General features: G+C 40.8%; 1 protein-coding gene and 1 long non-coding RNA gene across 2 annotated transcripts in view; one reads left to right on the forward strand and one right to left on the reverse strand.

Moving 5' to 3' along the window:
* fzd4 (frizzled class receptor 4) lies at nucleotides 1–10,789 on the reverse strand. Its single transcript, XM_014987418.2, has 6 exons — nucleotides 10,532–10,789; nucleotides 7,361–7,498; nucleotides 6,091–6,477; nucleotides 5,827–5,972; nucleotides 4,044–4,291; nucleotides 1–3,932 (listed from the first exon to the last, which is right to left on the reverse strand). The coding sequence occupies exons 1-6, from the start codon at nucleotides 10,787–10,789 to the stop codon at nucleotides 3,514–3,516; spliced, it is 1,596 nt and encodes a 531-aa protein (XP_014842904.1). The 3' UTR covers nucleotides 1–3,513.
* Nucleotides 10,731–21,895, forward strand: part of LOC148155819 (uncharacterized) — a 27,482-nt gene continuing 16,317 nt past the window's right edge. Inside the window, exon 1 of the long non-coding RNA XR_015765094.1 lies at nucleotides 10,731–10,866. This is a non-coding gene — a long non-coding RNA (uncharacterized LOC148155819). The remainder of the gene's footprint in view (nucleotides 10,867–21,895) is intronic.

A 21,895-nucleotide genomic window follows, 5' to 3' on the forward strand; every position in this document is an offset into this window, starting at 1 on the left:
TTTAGAAACCAAAAAAAACTTTTATTCATCTTCTTCTGATACAAAAGTGTTTTTTTTAAATAAACAAGTTTTTAAAATTTGTCACATTATTTTTTACAAGGATAAATTAGCATTTTATAATACATTGATGACATTGCAAAGAACACAAGTGTTCAACACAACAGGGAGCAATATAAACCTTAAAGGTTATTATGCGAGCTGGCTAATCACAACTGGGTTTCTAAAAGAATTTACAAATCGGCACTGCCAGTGGTTTAAGTCCTGCACAAACAATCACTGCAGGGGGGGGGTGAAGGCACATTCAGTGACTGTTTAGAAAAGTCACCTTAAGCTCAGAGTGGTCATAAGAATGAGGAGGAGGAGGGGGAGTGCTGTCAAAAATTTAGACGGTTTAAAAGGGAAGCTACATTAGCTCAGAGGGGAGGTGGTTGCAGGTTAACTTAATTCACTTTAAGTGAAAGCAATGTTTGTTTGACTTTGGAAATTCAATAAGTGTACCGAGGTATGCTGGTCTGATGAAGCTGGTTTGTGTAAACGCCGTCCGTTTCACCACAGCGATCGATCCTGAAAACATCTTTGAAGAAACATGCAGCCAAGAAATGCCTGGTTCCTATTGGACAGGCTGTGTGAGGCACTGTCTGGCTATCAACATTTTCTCTTTAAAAAAAACACAACTGCTTGAAAATGAGTCCAAAACGCTGAGGATGTGACAAGAATGAATGTATACAGTACAGCTAGATAGACAATTAGGCAGATAAAGAGGGACAGTTTCAGAGTGTCGTGACTAAAGGACTAGATTGGCTTCAGCTACAATCTGCAGAAAGGACGAAAATAGTGAAAATGGTAAAAAAAAAAAAAAAGAAACAACCTGAAACCTGAAAATCTTCTCTACATCATCCATGACATTTTGAAATGTACAAGACTGTGTTCCAGAAAGGAACTCTGATTGTCTGAGGACATGAGCTGAGACGCATCAAGTGAGGCCAATAAGACGCATGTGGGAAGGCGATCAATAAGGGGGGAGATACTTATGCTTACAGAACCAGTTGCAGTGTGCCGTCTCTGTACAAATAAACATTTATAAAAGGCTTATTGTTACTGATGAGGAGGGCTATTGGATTTGTTGAATCTTGAATGATGTGTCTAACAGTTTCAAAGATACTTTGGCATCGTAGTCTTGCAGTGGATGGCCTTTAGTACTCTGCGCTCCGAGTTCTGCAAAAGGTCTTGGCATCTGATGAGCACACTTTGCTCTGATCCAGTCCCAACTTAAGTATCAAGTACAACCATCTAAGTTCACGAAGAGGAGCGTATTCTCTGGCTGATATTGCTGTTGCCTAATGTGTGTTTTGACAGATGATTGTCCCATGACTTATTGCTCTAAAACCTTCCTGGGTTCCAATGTTTGGAAAAGGGCAGGGTTAATAATTAAATTTCCTGAATTGTATGGCAACCCAAGAGCATATAGAGTGAAGGAAAAGACTAAACATCATTGGACACTAGCTGAGTTTTTCACAGACTGCCATAGTGACGCACAAAGGCGTATTTCTCTGCAATTTACGCCTGATAAAGAAAGTCAAAATAGATACTCAAAGTTACACATTGTTTGTCCTGATTCTGATGCATTGGTGGAAATTTTCTGACCTTTTGCACCATTTGCTTGCACTTTTCAGCAACACCCTCGTTGAAAGCAAGTTTAGAAGTAAGGTTCTGATATTTTGTAAGCGATAGCTCTCTCCGTTTCTCGCTCTCTCTTACTTAGCATAAATTTAGATTAGTTTTCCTAGAAGGCTTTTGTTTACAACTAGTCTGTTGAACCAAAAGCATGCTCTTACCTAAAAAAAATAAAAAAAGCAGTTTATGCTAACGCTAATTTATAAACCTTCAAACCATCATCACATTTTCAGGGGGAATTTTAAATAGAAATCTAGGAATATTTATATAGCATTACTAAAGTTTGAACCAATGACCTTCCTATATCAAACATACTGAGAATGGAACATCTAAAGCACCATGAAGTGACAATGGTGTAAAGGTTCATAACTTCCATCCGTCCATCCATTTTCTTCCGTTTATCCGGGATCGGGTCACGGGATCAGCAGCCTATGTGGAGAGGCCCAGATTTCCCTCCGGGGGAACCCCAAGGCGTTCCCAGGCCAGCCGAGAAACATCGTCCCTCCAGCGTGTCCTGGGTCTTTCCCCGGGGTCTCCTCCCGGTGGGACGTGCCCAGAACACTTCACCTGGGAGGCATTCAGGAGGCATCCTGACCAGATGCCCGAGCCACCTCAACTGGTTCCTCTCGACATGGAGGAGCAGCGGCTCTACTCTGAGTCCCTCTCTGATGACCGAGCTTCTCACTCTATCTCTAAGGAAGAGCCCAGACACCCTGCGGAGGAAACCCATTCCGGCCGCTTGTATCCGCGACCTCGTTCTTTCGGTCATGACCCAAAGCTCATGACCATAGATGAGGCTCATAACTTGCATTCACACAAACCACTGTGATGCTTTTTAGGTTAGATTTGCTTTTAGATTACAGATTGGGACTTTACTGATCTCATCCAGATTAGCCGATGGCTTCAACCTCAGGAACCATCCGATCTAAATTTATACGGAATGAGGAGACCAAGAGAAATATCTCCTGAAAGTAAGATGATGACTGCTCATAACCTTCTAGTAACACCTCATCTAGCTTTAAAACAATGGCTCTGTAGACGTAACTGAATTTTAATGGTTTGCTCTCAGACTTTCTACTTTTGTCTTCACATTTCACACATTTATAGTGCAATAATTACAGCATCGAGCCTCATTCCCACAAATCCAAAGCAATAAAATCCACCTGTACTAGTATCTGATAAAAACTCATAACCTGACAGAAATGCATACTGTTTGTCTGTAAACAAATTGTAGATTTAAGTCAGTATTTTGGGTATTTTCTACAGTCGGTCTGGTATTTTAATGTTGATTAACCTGCAACATTAACATTGCCTAGGTGACATCAGATATTTCTGGGAAGCCAAATATCTGTAAATCTGCTCCAGTGTCAAAGTGTAAAATTTAAAAGCCCTTTAAAAGTCACAATAGCACACGGCTTTACTGTATTCAGCAGGGTGGGTCTCTTCTGCTGATCACTTAAAAAAAGAGACAAAGGTAGAATCATTGCTTATGTGCATCTTTTCTGCCTTTTCAGCATGTCTTCTTTTTGATTGATTCATTTTTTCCTTTTCCCCACCTCTCAATGCGACAGAAATCTAAGGAGAGGTAGAGAGGCTACTCTTGCAACATGTATGACTCAGTCTTCCTATTTTCTCCTTCATAACTCCTACTGGAGGCAGGGAGTTCATGCAATGGCGTTATATCCAGTGGCTTCTCTGAGAAAGTCTGGCTACAATCCTCTGTCCCATTTGTAACCAGGCTGCCGACTCTCTTCGTCCTTCATTTGGCAGAGAAAGTTTCTTTTCGAGAAAAGAACAACAACGCAGAACGTATTTCCCGTTCATTTTCTCTGCATCTCGTCACACCACTGTCTCGTTGCCTTTTCCCGGCTTGATCCAGCTTTCAACCGGCGCCCTCTTGCCGCCTCGGCTTGCCCGGCTGTCCCTCAGCAGTCGGGTGGAGCAGCGCTGCCAGGTGTGGAGGGTCTTCGCCGACCAAATCCACATGCCTGATGTGATGCCCACGAGCAGCGACATGAAGATCCGAAGCATCTCCGACGCCACATATGAGTCCCGGGGGCTTGTCTTGAACTCCTCCCAGTTAGACAGCTGGTAGAGATAACATCCGATGACAGTGGATGCCGGAACAGTGTAAAGAACAGAGAACACTCCGATCTTCACCATTAGACGCTCCAGTTTGTCCGTTTTAGCTCCATCCTTTTGCAGATTAGAGCGGATCTTGAAGAGAGCAACCAGGCCTGCGCAGATGAACAGCGTGCCTGTGGGGCAACAAGAAGACACGCATGAAAAAACAGAGAAATAAAGAGAACGGCTACAGCAGAGGGATGAAATTAGTTCATAAATAATTTATTTTCCAGCCCTGTACCTACCTATGAGAAGGTACGTTGCTAACGGTGCAACCACAAAGCCTGTGAGAGCCTCTTGCTGCTGGTTACCAACGTAGCACAGCCCAGTAAGGTCATCAGCATCTACCAGTCGCATTATAAGGATAACGATGGTTTTAACAGCTGGGATGGCCCAGGCCGCTATGTGGAAGTATGAACTGTGCATTTCAATTGCTTCATGACCCCACTTCAGTCCAGCTGCCAAAAACCAGGTGAGGGTAAGGATCACCCACCTGGAAGAGAGCGGGGAGGACAGAGTAAGGTAAACTGTAAGTGCCTTGTGTAAACGCTTGTAAAAGTCACAACTGAGGCAAACATTTCCTTCTGCAAATTTATAGCGGCCCTTCTTTGGTTCACATGCAGGATTTTAGAGTTTATCCAATTTTAATGTAATGTTTACTTCTGCTAACACTGTGTGTTATCAGCAGTTGTTCCTTGCACAGAAAGCGCAAGGAGAGACAGAAGTATCCCAGAACTGAGCCCTTCTGGCGGAAAGAAATAAAGCAAATTATGTTTATATCAGTGGATCGTGACTGGAATCGTCCTATTTTTAGCTTAACCAACCCCAGCTGGTAGCCGGTTGGTTGGAGACTCAAAGAACTGATTTGTTTCAGATCAGCCAACCAAGCATCATGAAAGAGCTGACAGCAACATTCTTTACTGTGGAAGCTGTTACTGAGGTGGTTGTTGTCTAACAGATTATTTGTAGACAACCTTATTGGGTATGAAAAATGTGGCGTCTTGATACAGGACACCAATTCGTTTTTGTCTTGGGATATTTGTGATATTTGACCTGGAACAGCCTGCAGCAGCTGCCGTGGAGACTTCAAGTATTACAACTATTTTTGTGCTTTATTCGGTTTTTGCTTATGTTTACTATGCAACATGCTGGATTTGGAAACAATGGCAGCCTTTTAGAAATAAGTCTACATTCGCACACAGAGACACCACTTAAAGTTAGCAACGCTGATCGGCTAATTGTTATCACAATGTACAGAAAACAGTTTAAAATGTGAACTTCACAAACTGCCTTTGTTTTTAAATATTAAATCCCTCTTTTATGGCATCTACTTTCTCACACATGCCGTTCAGGGTAGAAGGGCTTAGAGGAATTACTTCAAATGAGGTTAATAATAAATTGGAACGCCACAATAAATTTCATTCGTGCTTTTGTATTTGTGACAGATAAGAGTCGCATGTTTCAGGAGCGACTCAAAACTTTGTCCCTTGTGTAACATTCTCATAACAAATCAACTGGCCGTGTGCCGTTTTAGCAGTAATTAGGTCACAAAAGAAGCCACCCGCCAGTTATATAACAGAGTGCAGCGATCGTAGCTCTGGAGATCGGAGTTTCTGGCCTGCTGCCGTTTCCAAATGGCAAATAAAAAACAGGAAAACAAGGACTGAGTGCGAGGGAAGAAAAATAGCTGTGACAGCAGTGTGGGTTTCCACTGCAGCTTCAGGGCAGCATGCACTTGAAAAGTGGTGGTTTTACCAAGGCTACCCCAGCTCTGTGTGTGTGTGTGTGTGCGTGTGTGTGTGTGTGTGTGTGTGTGTGTGTGTGTGTGTGTGTGTGCGTGCGCGTGCGTGTGTGGAAATGAATCCAACTAGTGCAGAGGTTATGAGACAGGATAGTTTGATTTTTTTTTAAGGAAAACAGGATGCAAGTCTCGTGTTCCAATTGTTCCACCACAAGGGTCATTCACAGCAGCTGATGACAATGGGGAAACTGGGACGAACAGAAGGACGAGAGAGTGTTTGAACTAACCACAGCGAGGACGCCATGCCAAAGAAATAGAGGAGAAGGAAGACTATGGCACAGCCGGTGCTCTTTAATCCTTCCTGGACCAGAATCGGAACGGCAGTGGCGTCCAAGTCACAGGAAACTCGCACTCTTCCAAGAGTCAGTCGTACCTAAGGAGGCAGGAAAAGTCAGATGTGCCAAGAAAAGGGGGGTTAACTTAATAACAGAAATAGAAAGTTCTCTGAGTCATCTCGCCTTGAACAATGATGCCTTTATTCCATTACTCACCAGGTAAGCAACGCTGTACAGATTGCAGCACATTGAAAGAAAGATGATTGGCCTCTCGGGATAGGAGAAACGCTGCGAGTCCAGGAGGAAGGTCAAGACCGTCAGAGTGGTCGACAAGAAGCACAGAACGGCCCACACCGCCATCCAGGCATCTGTGAAGACTTTGGCCCCCCGTCGGTAAAGGCCGCTGTCGTAGCCACACTGGAGGGTACAGGTCTCGGTTTGTTTGAGCCAAGTGTACTGCTCAGGTGCCGATCCGAGGGCCTGACATTCCTCCTGGTGAGGAGGGTGGCGGACCGGCTGGTAGGGGGGGTCTTCGTCACCTGGACCCTCCATGCACATGTGGTTGTGGTCATTTATAGGTGGGAAGAGGCTGCAGTTAAGCACCTGCAGAGACATTACACACAAAAAAAACACTGTATCCCACTCACTTTTACAAGGTTATCAGATTAGAAAGTCAATATTAGTGCTCTTCTTTTTTATACTGATGTGTTGTTTAATGTTAAAAATTAATGACACTGGCAATTACTTTTTTTTCAATCTAAGAACTCATGATTTTACCACATTACTAGCTTCTTTTGTCTTTGACATTGTTCACTAGGTGTTATCAATCCTCAACCTAATCTATATTCTATCATAATTTCTCAAAATTTGTCTCTAACCCTCCAATCACTGGGCATCAAGTTCTTTACGACTATTTTTAGTTTGACCCTGATAAAAATATGCAAAAAGTTTAACTTTGTTGTCAGAATGGTGTTGTCCAACTTCAACCTACTTTGTCAGCCATAAAAACTTTTCTTACAACATTTAGGCAACAAGAGACATTTTTATGTGAAGACTTTTCAACATTCACCCTTCAGATTCGAGTGGGGAATATGTCATCCATTCAATTTTTTTTCCCCAATTAACTTTCCAGTAAAGTATACAAAATGTATCTAAGTAGCATGTTTTTCCCCCCCCAAGAAATCTCCACATTGAGGACATTTTTTAAAAATTTGTTTTTATGGAAAACATCTGCATGTGAAGTCTAGAAGAACGATATTTAAACTGGGAATCTCAGTTGGAAAAAATGATGGCGATACTTCTGCTTGTTTCAACCGGCTGGTGTTAAGCTCATCATGGGAAATTGTTGCAAGAGAAAAAGCAGTCAGCTGTAACAGCAGCTATGAAACTTTTTAACTATACCCCGAAAACTTGTCTCTCCCCCTCCCCCATTTTTTTTTTTTTTATTAAAAAATATGCATGCTTTCCTCATGACAATGCGACTCACCTCAGGCCAAATGAAGCCAAACTCATGAAGAACAGGGAGGCATTTTCTCTTGACGGACAAACACATGCTCTTACACGGCCCGATGGGGATGGGAACCTTGTCTGTGCACATGGGCACATAAACTGAGCAAAGGAAGAACTAGAAGTAAAGAAAAAGAAAAAGTTATTTGTTTAACATCTTATCTGCATGGGTTGCAAGGTTCTAAAAAAAAAAAAAAAAAAAAAAACACATTATTGCCTTGTTTGGCAAAATAAAGTAGCAGAGGTTTAAAAACATGTTAGAAAAGGTTCTACTAGAAAGATGACACTGATTTAACATGACTAAATCAGAAAGATACACTAAAAACTGCTTTAATGCTTGGTTTGGTTAGTTAAATTAATCCATGAGGTAGCAAGTAAAATATGTTGCAGGGCTCAGTCTGTTTATATTGCCTGAATAAGAAGCAGAGGGTGGCAACACCCTACTCTCCCACATGGCTCTTTCATCAAATTGCATTTGCTTCTTGCTTTCACCTTAATTTTCTGAGCCATTCAAACACCCTTTATAGTGGTAGAATCTCTATTTTTAAAGAAACCCCATTACCCACCCCAGCAATGTGGTTTGAGGTAAATCTATTGCAGCTTCTTAAGAAAAAAAAAAAAAAAAGAGGATCACCCAATAACACCAACTTTAAAATAGATCCTTAAGATATGCTTATGAAGACACAAAGCTGCCAGATTCAACTGTGGAGATAGTGATGCAAAAGAAGAGTAACTCTGGTGTCTCAGAAGTCAGAAATTTTAAGCGATTTCACGCCTCTACTGTGAACGCTCCTGCCAGCCAGAGTGTAAAATTGGACTATGGTCATGAAATGAAAATTTATAGAATACCAGAGTATGTTTCACTCAGCTCCCCTGAACTGAAGGTAATAAACAAGCACCTCCGGGCATTTGGCAAATTGATGAAGCGAAATGAAATTTTGCTGCTGAATTTTTTAGATTACAAATCTCCCAAAAACATCTTTAAGTCTTGACGCCAGGAAAAAGTTATTTGTAAGTACCCCCTCCAAAAAAACAAACAAACAAAAAATAAATAAATAAAAACAGTGTTTCAGATGTAAAAATAAAAACAAGATGCGTTATAAAAATCCTAGTATGACTCAAATACCTAATTTGGTAGCATTTTGTGATCTGGAATAGCCTCTAATTTATAAGCTGAGCAGAATTTGAATTCCTCTTATACGTTTGAAATAAAATGTCATAATTGTGAACAACTCAATTCAATTGCAAAAAATGTGCACAACTGTCTGTAAGAATAAGCTTACAGACAATTGGAGATCCTTCCCATAGTGGGCTATGCATGCTCAACCGGTGACAGTAATGTAACACTTTCTGGGTGTTTTCCACAGACCGTCTGTAACCCGAGTGCTGCCACGTTAATGCTAAAAGCTGCTCGGGTTACCAGTCAGGAAGCCTCCCATTAGAGCAAATGCTAGGCGATACGGTTTCTCTCCACCCTCCCCTCTTCCTCAGTCTTTGGGAGGTGGTGGTATCTGTGTTCATCTCTCTCTCTGTGTGTGTGTGTGTGTGAAAGAGAGAGGGAGTGCATGGGGGTGTGTGTGTGTCAGCTAAACTTACAGGACAATTTACAACTGGAGGTGGACAGGTTGATTTTATGGTGCAGTTGCTTCTCGTTCATGCATCTTGAGGCTCTGCATTATTGCAGCAGTTCCAGATGCGTTTTGCAGGTAATCTCACGTGGCAGCAGATACAAATAATTTACTGCAAAACCTAAGAAAGGGGTTCATATTTAAGTCTAGATGTGCTTGCTTTGGCAGGAGAGAGGCAGGGAAAGTTTTCACCCTGCTATACATCAGTCATGTGAGCCTGTCTGATTTCAAGGTATGACATTTTCCTTCATAACTGTTCCTTTGGGTTATTGTCCACTTTAACACTATTCCAAAGGAAGGGCCAGAATGACTTCAGTTTTCTCCAAAGCCATGGAGCTCAGAGTAACAAAACACTGCCCCTCCCACACCTGTGTCTGTGCAATACTGGTCTGATGTCTGAAAAAAAAAAGACTTATGAGAAAAAAAAAAAAATTAGCAAAAAGATAAACAAACTAAATAGACAATACTATCACTTTTTAAATCCTGGTTTAAAACTACAGTTCACAATTTCAGCGAACAAATGATGGTATACATTTCGGTGCTAAACGTGGCATTTTTGCTCAAGCTTATCATTAGAAATAAACTGATCACCCTTTCCATGACCAATACCAAATTCTGGGGTTTTTGCGGTTTGATGTTCTGCTTCTGATTTTAGGCATTTTTCTTTTCTAAGAACTGTGACACATAAAGGAGAAAAACATGCTGGAATTCATTGATCGAGGGGTTTGAACCCAACTGAACTAGAAGATAAGACATTCCCTTGTCAGACTTTTCAAAGAGTAAACGTTTATTTTAAAAGCACATCAAAGGTTTGTTTATGTGTTTATACAGTGAAAATGAAATGACGTTTTTGGTTTTACGCGTTGATCTGGTTTTAATAAAAAATAAAAATAAAAAAAAAACTATAATCAAGTTGATTGTGCATCCAAAAAAAAAAACTATAAATCAATCCTTAATTTTTCCCCAATTTGAGAGATGCATCATGGGCCCAGACTATTTTTTCCCTGCATGGTGCATGAGTCAAACAAGCAGCATTTGTCTTAGGACACTAAGGGCACCATTGTTAACAAGAAGACTGTACAGTATATAAGTGAAGATCCAGCTGCTGCTGTGAGGGCCATGGATGAACTCAGAATGTCAACAGACAGTGGGGGCATTTTCAGCGAAGTTAACATGACAGTTCGGCGAAGAAAAAAGAAATTGGAGGGAGAGAATCAGCGGAAGAGACCCTTCCACATAGATTAACTGCCTGGGAATCAACCTATAACATGCTGATTATTTCTGGCACCATCAGTCTGAGCCGCTCACAGAACAGGCAGTTATTGCAAGTGGTCTGGCTCCCTGTCATGTGCTCTGGGACCACACTGTTTCCCTTTGCGTACACACAAATATAGCACACTTTCAGCAGGAGCCAGGCTTTTTTAAGAGCCAGGGCGGCTGCTCCAAAGTTTGAGCATGGTTCCCATTCCGTGCTCCGCTTTATCTCACTCTAACTAATACGTTATCACGCTTGGTTCCCGTACCTTGAGCTGACTGGAGCAGCCGTACTGTATGAGCGGCGTGAACGTGGTCAGCTGCAGCTCGGCGTCGGACTGCAGCACGTTGCCCACCAGGTTGGGCATCTTGGTGACGTTGTAGCCGAGACCCTGGCACATGCTGATCCGGATTGGGTCACAGGTCATCTCCTCCTCGTCGTCGCCGAACGCATCAATGGCCAAGAAGAGCGGACAGACCAAGAGGAGCGCGAGCGACACCATCATCATCCTCATTGTCCCGGGCATGTTGACAAAAACCCCCACCACCACCACCACCAATGCCAGAACCAACCGAGTGAATAATATTATCTCCACAGACTCCGGTAAGGCGGGTCGCCTTGGGCACCGAGGCACGTGGGTTTAAGGTTAGTCCAGCAGGAGCGCGGCGCGTGTCGTCCCGTGCGTCTTTTGAGGTTACAACATCCCACTCTGAGCCGTTCTCCGCAGTCAGATATCCAGAAAATATAGGTGGCGAAGCATTGCCAGAGCTACGCCGGGAGGATTTGGTTGGTTTCCCGCAGCTTGAAGATACCTCTACATGTCTGGTATATTCCCGATTTGTTACAGCGATAACTTCTTGTCGGAGAGGAACGCGCTGCAGGTCCTGGTTTGCGCCCACTGCCTTTAAGCGTCCAGTGCTAAACTTTCTTGTGTCTATGAGGGGAGACTGTTTCACCCGTCCGGAGGACACCAGTCCAATCACAGCGCTGGATTTGGGTTTTCCTGACCAACCCACGGCCAGAAAGGCGGGATCTGCAGCCAGCCTCCTCCTATATCCCCAGTCTCTCCTTTCTTTCCCTATTTTGTCTAGTTTGAATGAGCCTGATCTTATTTTTTCATTCCACTCAGTCAGAATCCCACTCCTTAGGGCAGCGGTGCCCAAAGTCGGTCCTCGAGGGCCGGCATCCTGCATATTTTAGTTCTTTTTTTGCACCTTGATCCAATGATGGCTCAATAGAAGGCCTAAGAAGAACATTGGCATGCTGAAAAGGTGGTTACTACCACCAGGGAGAGAACTAAAACGTGCAGGATGCCGGCCCTCGAGAACCGACTTTGGGCACCCCTGCCTTAGGGATACTCAAACCCCATAGCCCCACCCCATGGTTCTTATTTCAGGTAGTGGTTCAAATATTTCACTGGAAGGGAGTGGATGCATCATCAGTTGTCACTGGAAGCATGCAAGTGCATCTCAACAATATAAAATATCATTGAAAAGTTTCCCTAATTCACTAAAAAATCTAAACACTTTTAATTCATTTCACCGGCTTATTTCTGGTCATTAAAATCATTGTGACTTCCTCTTGATAATAGTCCACCGCTTCTCTACAGGGTTTATATGAGGCCAGTTAGCTGGCCAATCAAACACTGTGATATCATGTGCAGTTAGTTGGTTGTATTATCAGAGTGAACAGGTGCCAAGTTCTGCTGGAAAATTAAATCAGGAATCATGAGGTGCTCTGTATTCTCTCCATCCCGCCATAGCACTCGAGGACATTGATTTTTAACTGAAATGGAAAATGTATTTTCATCTGAAAATATATTACAACAGTATAAACCTTCTTCTCCTTACCCTGGTATGAAGCATTTGATGTCACTGGTTCAGGAATACCTTAGCATGAAGAATCCAACATTTGCAACTCTTGTCTTGGATACATCTGTGTGTTTTGGCTCCTAATGTACTCACTCTGAGTTGTTTGTACACCTTTTCTATTAACCATAGCATACCTCCACTTAACTTTTCATTAAAATGCTTTATACACTGAGCAGCCAATTCAGGTAATTACATACAACACTGACATTGGACTTTAACGAACTGAAACAATATCACTTCATTTTCAATAAGCTGCTCCATATGTATTTGTTTTAAAATCGCTGAGCTTAGCAGTACTACTCTTCAAACATACTTGAAATGTAGTGCAGCCGTTTTCCCTTCGGTGCAACACCCAGGTCCGTTTAGCAGTTCCAGGACTCGTTCAAAACGCCTCAGTGAGAAATAATGAGATTTGGTTAAGTACAAAACAGCCTTTAATTATCTAATGTTACAAATCATACAAATGCAACAGATAGAGAGACATTCACCGTCCAGCGCTGGGCTCCACTCGCCACACTGCAGGGATGCAACTGAAGCAAAGATTGCAGTACGGGGTCTGCTTTCATCTTCTCCTCATTCTGCGCCCTCTCTAAGGGGTGTTGGCCTGTTTAATCAGTTTTTGTTTATGTGTGACTGCCACCTGTCTATATGTTATGGCTATGTAAGCATGCAGCAATGTGCATGTGAGCAGATAAAAGAGACAGAGGAAAGACGCAGAATCATATATCCATAGCAGCACTGTTGGTAAGTCCTGACTGCAGGTATTTTTGGTATCTGAAATCGTACTGCATTTATTTCTCAGCAGGGCATTACATCAGATGACAAAAACATTGTTTTTTCTTGTGGTCATTTATTTTAAACGGTAAAAAAATATATATATCTGAGCACAGTGGTTTTTGTTCAACTTAATATGGTAATTGAGTCAGTAGTTGCATCTTTGGGTGTAAGCAATTCCTCTTTCCCTTTGTTTCCCAGTGGCCCCTAAAAAGCTAAATTTTAAAGGACAACAAAGTGCTTTCCTTACTCCTCCCCCTACCAATAGTAAACAATTAGGACACCAAACCCCCTCGGAAATGTAGAGTTTGGACTAAAAATGAGGGGCGAGGAGTAAAGTAAAATTCAGCCGTACTGTCCTCTCTGTCTTCTCCAAAAGGGAAATTATGACATATCCAGAGCTGTTATTCAAACTGCGCGGTTTAACTATTTTTAGGTTAGCATGCGTTATAGCTATGCCAAAATTTGCAGGATTTTATTTTAAAATTTTAGTCCCTAATTGTCCTTTTGGGCAGTCTGGAAGCTCACCACAGGCTCCACTCCCCCTCTCCAATAGGCCCATCAGCTCTAAGTGTTCCTGACATTGTAATTGAAAGTAGGACCTTAAGTGTTGCTGAAGCATTGGAAGTCTACTTTGCATTGCAATGAATGCACATACGGGACAGGTTTTGTTTGGTTGTGGCAACCTGGGAGAAGGCCTCTCTTTTTTTTTTTTTTTTTTTTTTTACAGCATGAAACTTGCAGTGAAGAGTGTTGTTTTGGCTTTTCAGTGTCGTAAGTGGACTTGGATGAGAAAATGCTCGGGGCATTTTGTAAGGCTGGAGAGGCTGAAGGGGACTTGATTTGTGCTTTTTCTCCTAGTGTTTTGTACAGTTTAGAAAATCTAAAAGAATGTGGTAGACTGAATGAAATTGAACTTGAGAACTCAGCAGATTTTAAAATGCTCTCAATACCTGAGTTTCAAATGAGGTAGACTGGAGACGTGAAGTAATACAGTCATTATTTCACTCTGCCCCTGCAGGCTACTTAAAAAGGAACATTTAACACCATTAAAGTGAAGTTAATTTAAAAGGTTACACAAAGTTAATGAGTTACTTGTAGCAGATACCTGTCTTGGTTTCTTCATTTAGTTTAAACAGGTTAGCTGGTTATAGAGGGTGAAGCTAATGGTTAATCCAACTGAGGCAGGGTCAAAGCAGACTGCTGCCATCTTTAAACAACAACAACCTTAAAATACCTTCCCATGATCTTTCTGAGTGAAAGAGTGAACATGTTATGATTTCCAGTCAAAGTAACAGTTTGTTATAAAGCTTAAGCAACAAGAAAAAAAAAAATAATTTTTTTTGCATTTTTGCAGTTTTCTGGAAGTTTGTTCTAGATTAGAACTACTTCTACTACTTGTGTTCGATTTTCCTAGTTTTAGTGACAGTACAGTTAATGCATTACATTGTGATGTTTAGACAAACCCAGATTGGGTTGATTGATTGATTATTGATTGACAGCAGCAAAGGCTTCTCCACACCTCCACCCCATCACGTCATCTTTCAGCATACACATACTTGCATACAGTCCCTTCGCTCCGCCCCGCCCTCCCTTGGCTCTTCTGTTGAACCCGAGGTCGAGACCTGAAGTAATTAGCGCGTAGCTGAGACAATGGAGTATGTTTTTGAGCTGATGGCTATCAGATGAGGTGTGTGTGTGTGTGTGTGTGTGTGTACACATGCAGACCAAGGGGGAAGGTCAGTAGACGGTTAAGATTTAAGTTGTTGCTTTTTAGATAAGAATAAAGGCTATAAGTTTCTGTTGTATTTATCAGCTGCTGGCACACTCTGTTCTCCCCTGTTTATTTCAACAGTAGTGTGAATGGCCTAGGAGAACGAAAAAAGTGTTTACACTGACAGAGAAACACTCATCACACTGAGCAGATAATGACCACAGCTGATGTTTTGAGCCATAAAACCACTGAGTTAATAAACACAGAAAGCAACAGGCTGTTTGGATTCAGGTCTTTATTCCTGAGCTGACAAGAAAAGAAGATAGTTATCAGCTTCTAAATTAGCTTGTAGGTTCATAATGGCGGCAAACTGTTGAACAGCAACAAGGTAAATCATTTGAAAGCCTCGCCCAATGAACACACCATCTGCTAAAAACCAATGATATACACAGAAGCTTGTCTTCAAAAGCATTGAGTTAAATCAAGATTTAATAACTTTTTAATCTTTTGTTTAGCTCAGTTGTGATGGAAGCAGTGCACCTTCCCATTTTCTTGAGTGAATATTGGCATATTTTAAAACAACGTCCAAGAGCTTTTGGGTAAGGTTTTCCAGAATTTGTGGTCCACTGTAGTCCTCCTGACAATCACATCCTATAGTTTCAGTACTTAATCTGGGATCTTGTCAGAGCCAGTTCTTAAATGACTCTTTCAATGCCTCTATACAAATCCTTATCATCTTCATTCAGATCTTTTGTGGAGGATCCTAGAGCAGGTAGCCATTATCAACACACCATTATTTATTAACACTGTTCACAAAGTGGTGTTTGTGAACAGTTCACAGTTCTGCTGACAGGCCCATCGCTCTAAGAACTGATTTAAACTTGACATATTCAAACTTTGTGCAACTCTGACTTTTTATTAATGCTGGTGTTTAGTGCTTTGTTTGGGGTTTTTTGTGTTAAATTATGCATATCGAAAACAAAACAAATTGGATTTTACACACAGGAATCGATATTTTAATGAGACGGTGGAAGAATTTATCCATACATTTCTTCAAAGACCTTTAAAAGAAAAAAAACTAGTGCTAGTGCTGGAAGCACAAGGGTATCTAATGAGTCACAGTTTCTGCTGTCGAATGAGATAAAGAAACATTTAATTTCCCCCCATTTGACTAGATTTGTTTGAACAGAAAAACACCTGAAAAGCTTAAGCTAACCATATGACACAAACATGAGTACTAGATGAGAAACGCAGCATAATAAATCACAGTAATCACAATATGTGCCTTTTAATTAGCCACTTATCTGCTCCTTTTATATCTCTTTGCGGCTACAGATGTATAAATATGAATAAATCTGTCATGCGGCACGACATTTTGAAGTGAAATATACGTATGACTATTCATGATGAATTATTTTTAGCACTTTAATGCGGGGCATTTTTTGTCCAGCTTACTTCAGCGTGCAAACCACTTTATGCCCAAACCAGCAATCAGAAGTAAGGAAATGAGGCTGCCAATATTGAGTTAGCCCAGGCATAAAGTAAACATTTACACAGCGTAGTTATTTGATATTGACTCCATGGAAAGAGTGTGCAAGCTGCAGAGGTTGGACCTGCATGGCTGTGTTCTATTTTATTTTATTTTTTTTCAACTTATAATTTTACCAAAAATGACATATTTTATATTCTTATACATGCAGCCCAGTGCCTGGGTTTTGCAAGTGACTGTTTTGCAGTACAGTTTATAGCTTATTTTCACTGCTGTAGGCCAGAAAATGTCAGAGCTTTCCAATTATCTATGCGGCACAGTTTTCAAACACAGAGTTCATGTGATTTCTTGGCATGGTGCTGGCAACAGAAAGAACTCATAGGGGTGGTTTCCATTCCAAATTACCCTCTCCTGCTAACATTTTGATGGTTTAATGCTTGTGAGCACTGCTTTTAGAGAAACCTGTGCTCTGCTTGGCCTCAGACCTAAACTGCCCAGGATGATCTGCACAATTGCAACCTCCACATGTATGAAATTATAGATAAAAACCCGTTAACAGTGGAAATAACAGAATGGCAAACAACCCACAGGATATAGTTGACTAAGCAGTCAAAACAATGACACATGCATTGAACACTAGTCAACCAGAAATCATAATTAGTTTATTTTTTTGTCACTAAATTCTTATGATTTTTCTTAAAGACATGTTGTATGTGGTGTTTTTTTTTTTTTTTACAAGCTGACATAATTTCTTGCGGTATTAATGAGATGTCGGTAACCTCCTTAAGTCAAAATAAACAAAGATCACATGACCACACTGTTTATGTGGAAACCTGGTTTTAATAAGAAGCAACCTTTAACAGCGACCTTTCACGCTGTAGAAATGGTGACATTTACCCCCATTAATCAGTAAACAGCCTTTTTTTTCTCATAGTTCTCAAGTGAACTCAAAGCAAATCCAGCTGAAAATGTAACAGAATAAATACTCAAGCATGTGGCCATACAGGCAGATGCCCAGGGCGGCATTAGGAATCAAGAGGTGATTTAATCCCACAATACTTGAGTACACCAAAAACATTGAAGGTTAACTTTAATGTTTTATGCCTGAAAATTCAACAGATATTGTCAACCCCGACAGTGGTTACAAGAGTTTTGTGCCCATATCACTTGCTTGGTTGTCACTGTTAGGGCATTTACTTTGAAACATTGACACAACGCACATGAAAAAAACATTGTAAGGGTTTAAGGTATGGCTTTAAAAACCCAAGCCATGCAGCCGTGACAGAGAAAAAATGTCCCCACACAATCCTTCAAAACAAGTCTGACTTGCTCAGTCAACTTTTACAAGTTCCCATTGTCAAGAAAGTTATGTACATTTAACAGAGTTTATTTACAGAGTTCGACTTGCCTCTGACGTCACTATGAGCTAGCCATGGCGTCTCTTGTTAAAACTGTTTTCAGCTGATCATTATACTTTTCCAAATAATAATAAATACTGTGACACCAATAACGCAATTAAAAACATGTGTGTTGTGTTGCTTTTTTTTTTTTTTTTGTAAAACACATTGAATTAATCAGCACTAGCAACTTCTTTTGCAAGATCTTTAGTGATTAGTTTTTTTTTTCTTGGTATTTTAACACACAATCAAGTTCTTCGTGGTCATTTTTATGACATTGATTTAGCCCTCCTACGGTTTCATTTAGACTCGAGGAGTTTCTTACTCTGTGCACGGTCTGGCAGGGTCACACTGACCCCGTGTGTGATTTTAAGAGATATGTTTTTGTGTGTGGTCTCGGAGATTGACAGTCTGACGGAAAATGTTCAGGTTTTTTTTAAAGGATAATGACGTAGTGTAATCTGTAGCTTAATGTTTGACAGATTACTGTCAATCTGATTTTGGACCAAATGTCTTTTATATTGTCCTGACATGTTTTTTTTTTTTTGGTTTGTTTGTTTTTTACTAACTGGCATAGGAGAGCCATCACTGCATGTGAACTCCTTTTTTTTAATGAAAAATAATCAGTGGGTTACTACCGCCTTGCTTAGGCAAACTTGTTCTTGCTGGGATAATTTTAACCATTCTAATCTTTCAGCTTGGCAAGAAAAGTGAAAGGCCGGGTTCTAATGACACACATACACGCACACACACTTCCAGAGACACAAGTGTGTATCCGTCACCAGATAGCATCTTATGGCTTCGTGCCCAATCCCCTATCCTTGAAGTGTAGGTATTAATAGGCCTGCCAATTCCTTGGAATGGCGTGAGTATGCATAAGTGCGAATGCTGTGCATACGCCACTGTGTTACCGATGTCTGAAGGCTTAACTTGACTGAATTTGGTATTTTAAAAGTGCAGGTAGGAAATAGGTTTTGAGAAACTGCACAATTCACAAATAGGCGTAAGAAGATGCTTTCATGGAGTTTGTTGAGTGAGAATAATTTGAGTCCAAGTTTATAGGGGTTATTTTTTCCTTACGCTGGGGTCACATTACGGCTCAGTAGAGCCCAAATAGAAATACAAGCAACCGCAGTCTCTTTGTGCATCTGCTATCCATCACATTATAATCTCTGACTCTATCTCTTACCATTTCTTTGTCACTCAGTGAAAATGAAAGCTGGTTCCAGCTTTCATTTTTAAGAAGCTTCATCTTGTTTTTCCCTACTGCATTCTAATCATGCTTTCCCAAAAAGGGTGCAGAAAGGTAAATCTGTTTAAAACAGGGTTTATAAATCTAACCTATTAATCTGTGCCAAAGGTTTTTCAAGAGAACTAGCTGAGCACCAGGACTGAAGGGTAGTGAGTTGAGACTGTTATCTCACAGCAAGAGGATTATGAGTGTGTACATCACATGTTCTCCCTGTAAAAGTGCGGTTTCTCGCTGGGTACTCTGGTTTTCTCCTTTCCCCTCCATGTTGTCTTGGGTAGAGAGAGGGACAGATCCAGGATGTAGTGAACCTCCTGCCACCCAGATGCCAGCCTACCTGCCCTCTGGAACAGTACAAGGATAAAAACATGGAATGCATAAATGGATCATCCTGTCCTGGTTTGGTACTAGAACTGCTTTCATGGAAAGCAAAACAAAACGTAGGGAGTCTTGTTAAAATACCAGGTGATCCGACACAAGTGAAACACTGTTGTACCTGCTGTGATAATCTGAGGTCTACACATCTATGAGTTAATTTTCAATGTATGATATTAGTCTCAACAGCTGAAACAGGGAAAGGGTCGGTATTTCAGAAACGTCTCAAGCTTATTGCAACATAACGATTAACCAGTTATCAGCCATCATCAGTTTTTGTTCTGGGGTATGTTGTATTTCAAGATGATCCAGTTGTATTTCTGCCTTTGCCCACAATCTCTGTTTGCCATCTTCTGTAGGCTTTAAAACACCTTATGTTTGTTTTGAAAGTGAAAATCTAAAGCAAGCACCAATCATGTGCAACTGAGAAAGTTTTTGTTTAAAATTATGTACAAAGTGCACAAAGTGAACCTGTTCACCACATCCTAACAGACACGGGAGGCGCTTAGCTTTCATTCATTTCCTTTCATTCATTTCCTTTCATTCATTTCATTTCATTCATTTCCTATGTAATTTCTGTGATATGAGGCGACATCGCTCCTCCAGCCTAGCAACCAGTGAAATTTATGCATGCGAAATTTTGAGCTCGTTCACATAGATGTGCACACGCATGTCAGCAGTGTGACACAGGAAAGTTGAAAAATATTAAACTTTTGCTGCTTTCACTATTTCTATTGTTGGATCGACGCCAAGAACGGGAAGCCTTCGATTTTCTCTGCCATTCGTCATTCCTCATGTGTTCATATCATTAGAAAATATCCTGCGTAAAACACTACAGATGCTTATTCCATTTAGGATTTGTGTGTGCTGCATAAAATAGGTTTTGGATGAAATTAATGACATTGCTTAGGTACATGTGACATTGCTTGGGTATATGTTCTTGTACTTTTTGTTCAAAACCAAATTAATAGGTAACAAATCAACATGTCTTCTGGTTGATAACAGAATAATGCTGCTTAAAGCTTTCTCTTGAGAGTGCCTCGGTAAATGATGACAGCACGGACCTCTGTCTCCATCTTTCTTTACTCTTTTTTCTTTACACTAAATACTCAATCAACCAAACAGCGCGTCTCACAACTGATCTTGAACCATGAGAGGACGTACATCATTTTTCACAAACATTTTCATATTGGCTTTAGATTAAATAACATTACAATGCATGAGGATGCTTTGCATTGTTTTAATTCTTCCCTCAGGTAATTCTCAAAATATCAAATAAATTCTAGTTCTGTCTTCCAGTTCTATCACGTAGATCAGTCCTGTCCATGCAAGTGGCATTTTACTACTTTTTATCTGAGAGTGACCGTCAAAATGCATTATAAAGTTTCTCATTTTTCTGAGAAATCTAAAATGTTGTGGATGCATGACTTTGTGTTCTTGCTCCATTTCTTTTTTTCTGCTTACTCATGCTCTGCATCGGGCTTACATATCCATAATACACTGCTCAAAAAAATAAAGGGAACACTCAAATAACACATCCTAGATCTGAATGAATGAAATATTCTCATTGAATACTTTGTTCTGTACAAAGTTGAATGTGCTGACAACAAAATCACACAAAAATCATCAATGGAAATCAAATTTATTAACCAATGGAGGCCTGGATTTGGAGCCACACGTAAAATTAAAGTGAAATGTTCCCTTTATTTTTTTGAGCAGTATATATAAGATCGGCACCGGCAACACATAGTGTTTTATAAATATATAAGGCCTACAGAGTGGATTTGTGCCAATGTCCATTCTGTCTTCAGATTCACCAATCATCAAGGCCTGGACAAGAGTAACTTAGTTTGGTCTGATTATCTAGACATTAAATGATTTCAAAATATTTCTATGTCACTTTGTTTATCTGTCTCCGAAAACGTTGTTCCTTCCACTGTGTTACTTTGCAGCAACACGTTTCCATTTTTGGTCAGTCACACTAACAGCTGCCTCAGTGTGACTAAGAAGACCCTGCAACTGTACAATGTTTTGTGTTTCTAATTGGGCCTGTAGCAGGAGTGCTTATATTTGAATCTGCAGTAACGTACTGACGTTTTTACAGATTCAACTGAACCTCCTTTTCTATTCCCCTCTGCTTTTGTTAGCAGATTTAAACGCTACCGAAGCTGGAAACCCTTCTCTTTCTCCCTGTCTCTGTCTCTGTCCGTCTACAGAGAGCGATAAAGACAGAGAATACATACAAAATAGACAAGGCTGACATTTTAACCTCAGGCTTTAAATGATGCATTTGAACCATTCGGTGTAGGGGTGGAATGAGTTTTCCACAAAAACCCAAGCTTATATTCACGGTGAATGTTGTCTAATGCGCAAAGAGTAAAAAATATACATCTGCAAAACAATTTCCTGTGTCTTTTATGTACCCAGAATGGACTTGTACCTCGTTTGAACTGTTGAGATGTTGCTGCCCTCACTAATTAAGCTACAGGCTGAGCGTCACATGTTGTTGGTCTTCCTGCTTTACAAGATGAGAAAGAGGGAGGAAATGAACATCCTTCAAATTTTTGACCATAACAGGCTAGTTTTAGTCCGGTTTTGTTTAGCGTCCAGCTCAACTTCTTCAAATCCAGGCTCCAAGGTGTGGTGCCCTGCAACTTTTAGAAGCGTCTCCAATTCATCACACCTGAGTCAAATAATCCGGTCATTAGCAGGACTCAGGAGAATTTGACTGCATGCTAAGGAGATGAGTTAGCCATTTTGATT

The sequence above is a fragment of the Poecilia mexicana genome, unplaced genomic scaffold (genome assembly GCF_051168715.1).
Source record: "Poecilia mexicana isolate PSO_F unplaced genomic scaffold, ASM5116871v1 scaffold_13, whole genome shotgun sequence".
NCBI classification, from domain to species: domain Eukaryota; kingdom Metazoa; phylum Chordata; class Actinopteri; order Cyprinodontiformes; family Poeciliidae; genus Poecilia; species Poecilia mexicana.

What these genes read in the sequence shown, in the direction of transcription:
- fzd4 (XM_014987418.2), bottom strand. Translation starts at nt 10,789, where the DNA reads ATGCCCGGGACAATGAGGATGATGATGGTGTCGCTCGCGCTCCTCTTG. An exon ending in TGTACAGCGTTGCTTACCTG is followed by an intron (nt 5,973 to 6,090) that starts GTGAGTAATGGA and finishes CTGCCTCCTTAG; the next exon opens with GTACGACTGACTCTTGGAAG. An exon ending in AGCAACGTACCTTCTCATAG is followed by an intron (nt 3,933 to 4,043) that starts GTAGGTACAGGG and finishes GTTGCCCCACAG; the next exon opens with GCACGCTGTTCATCTGCGCA.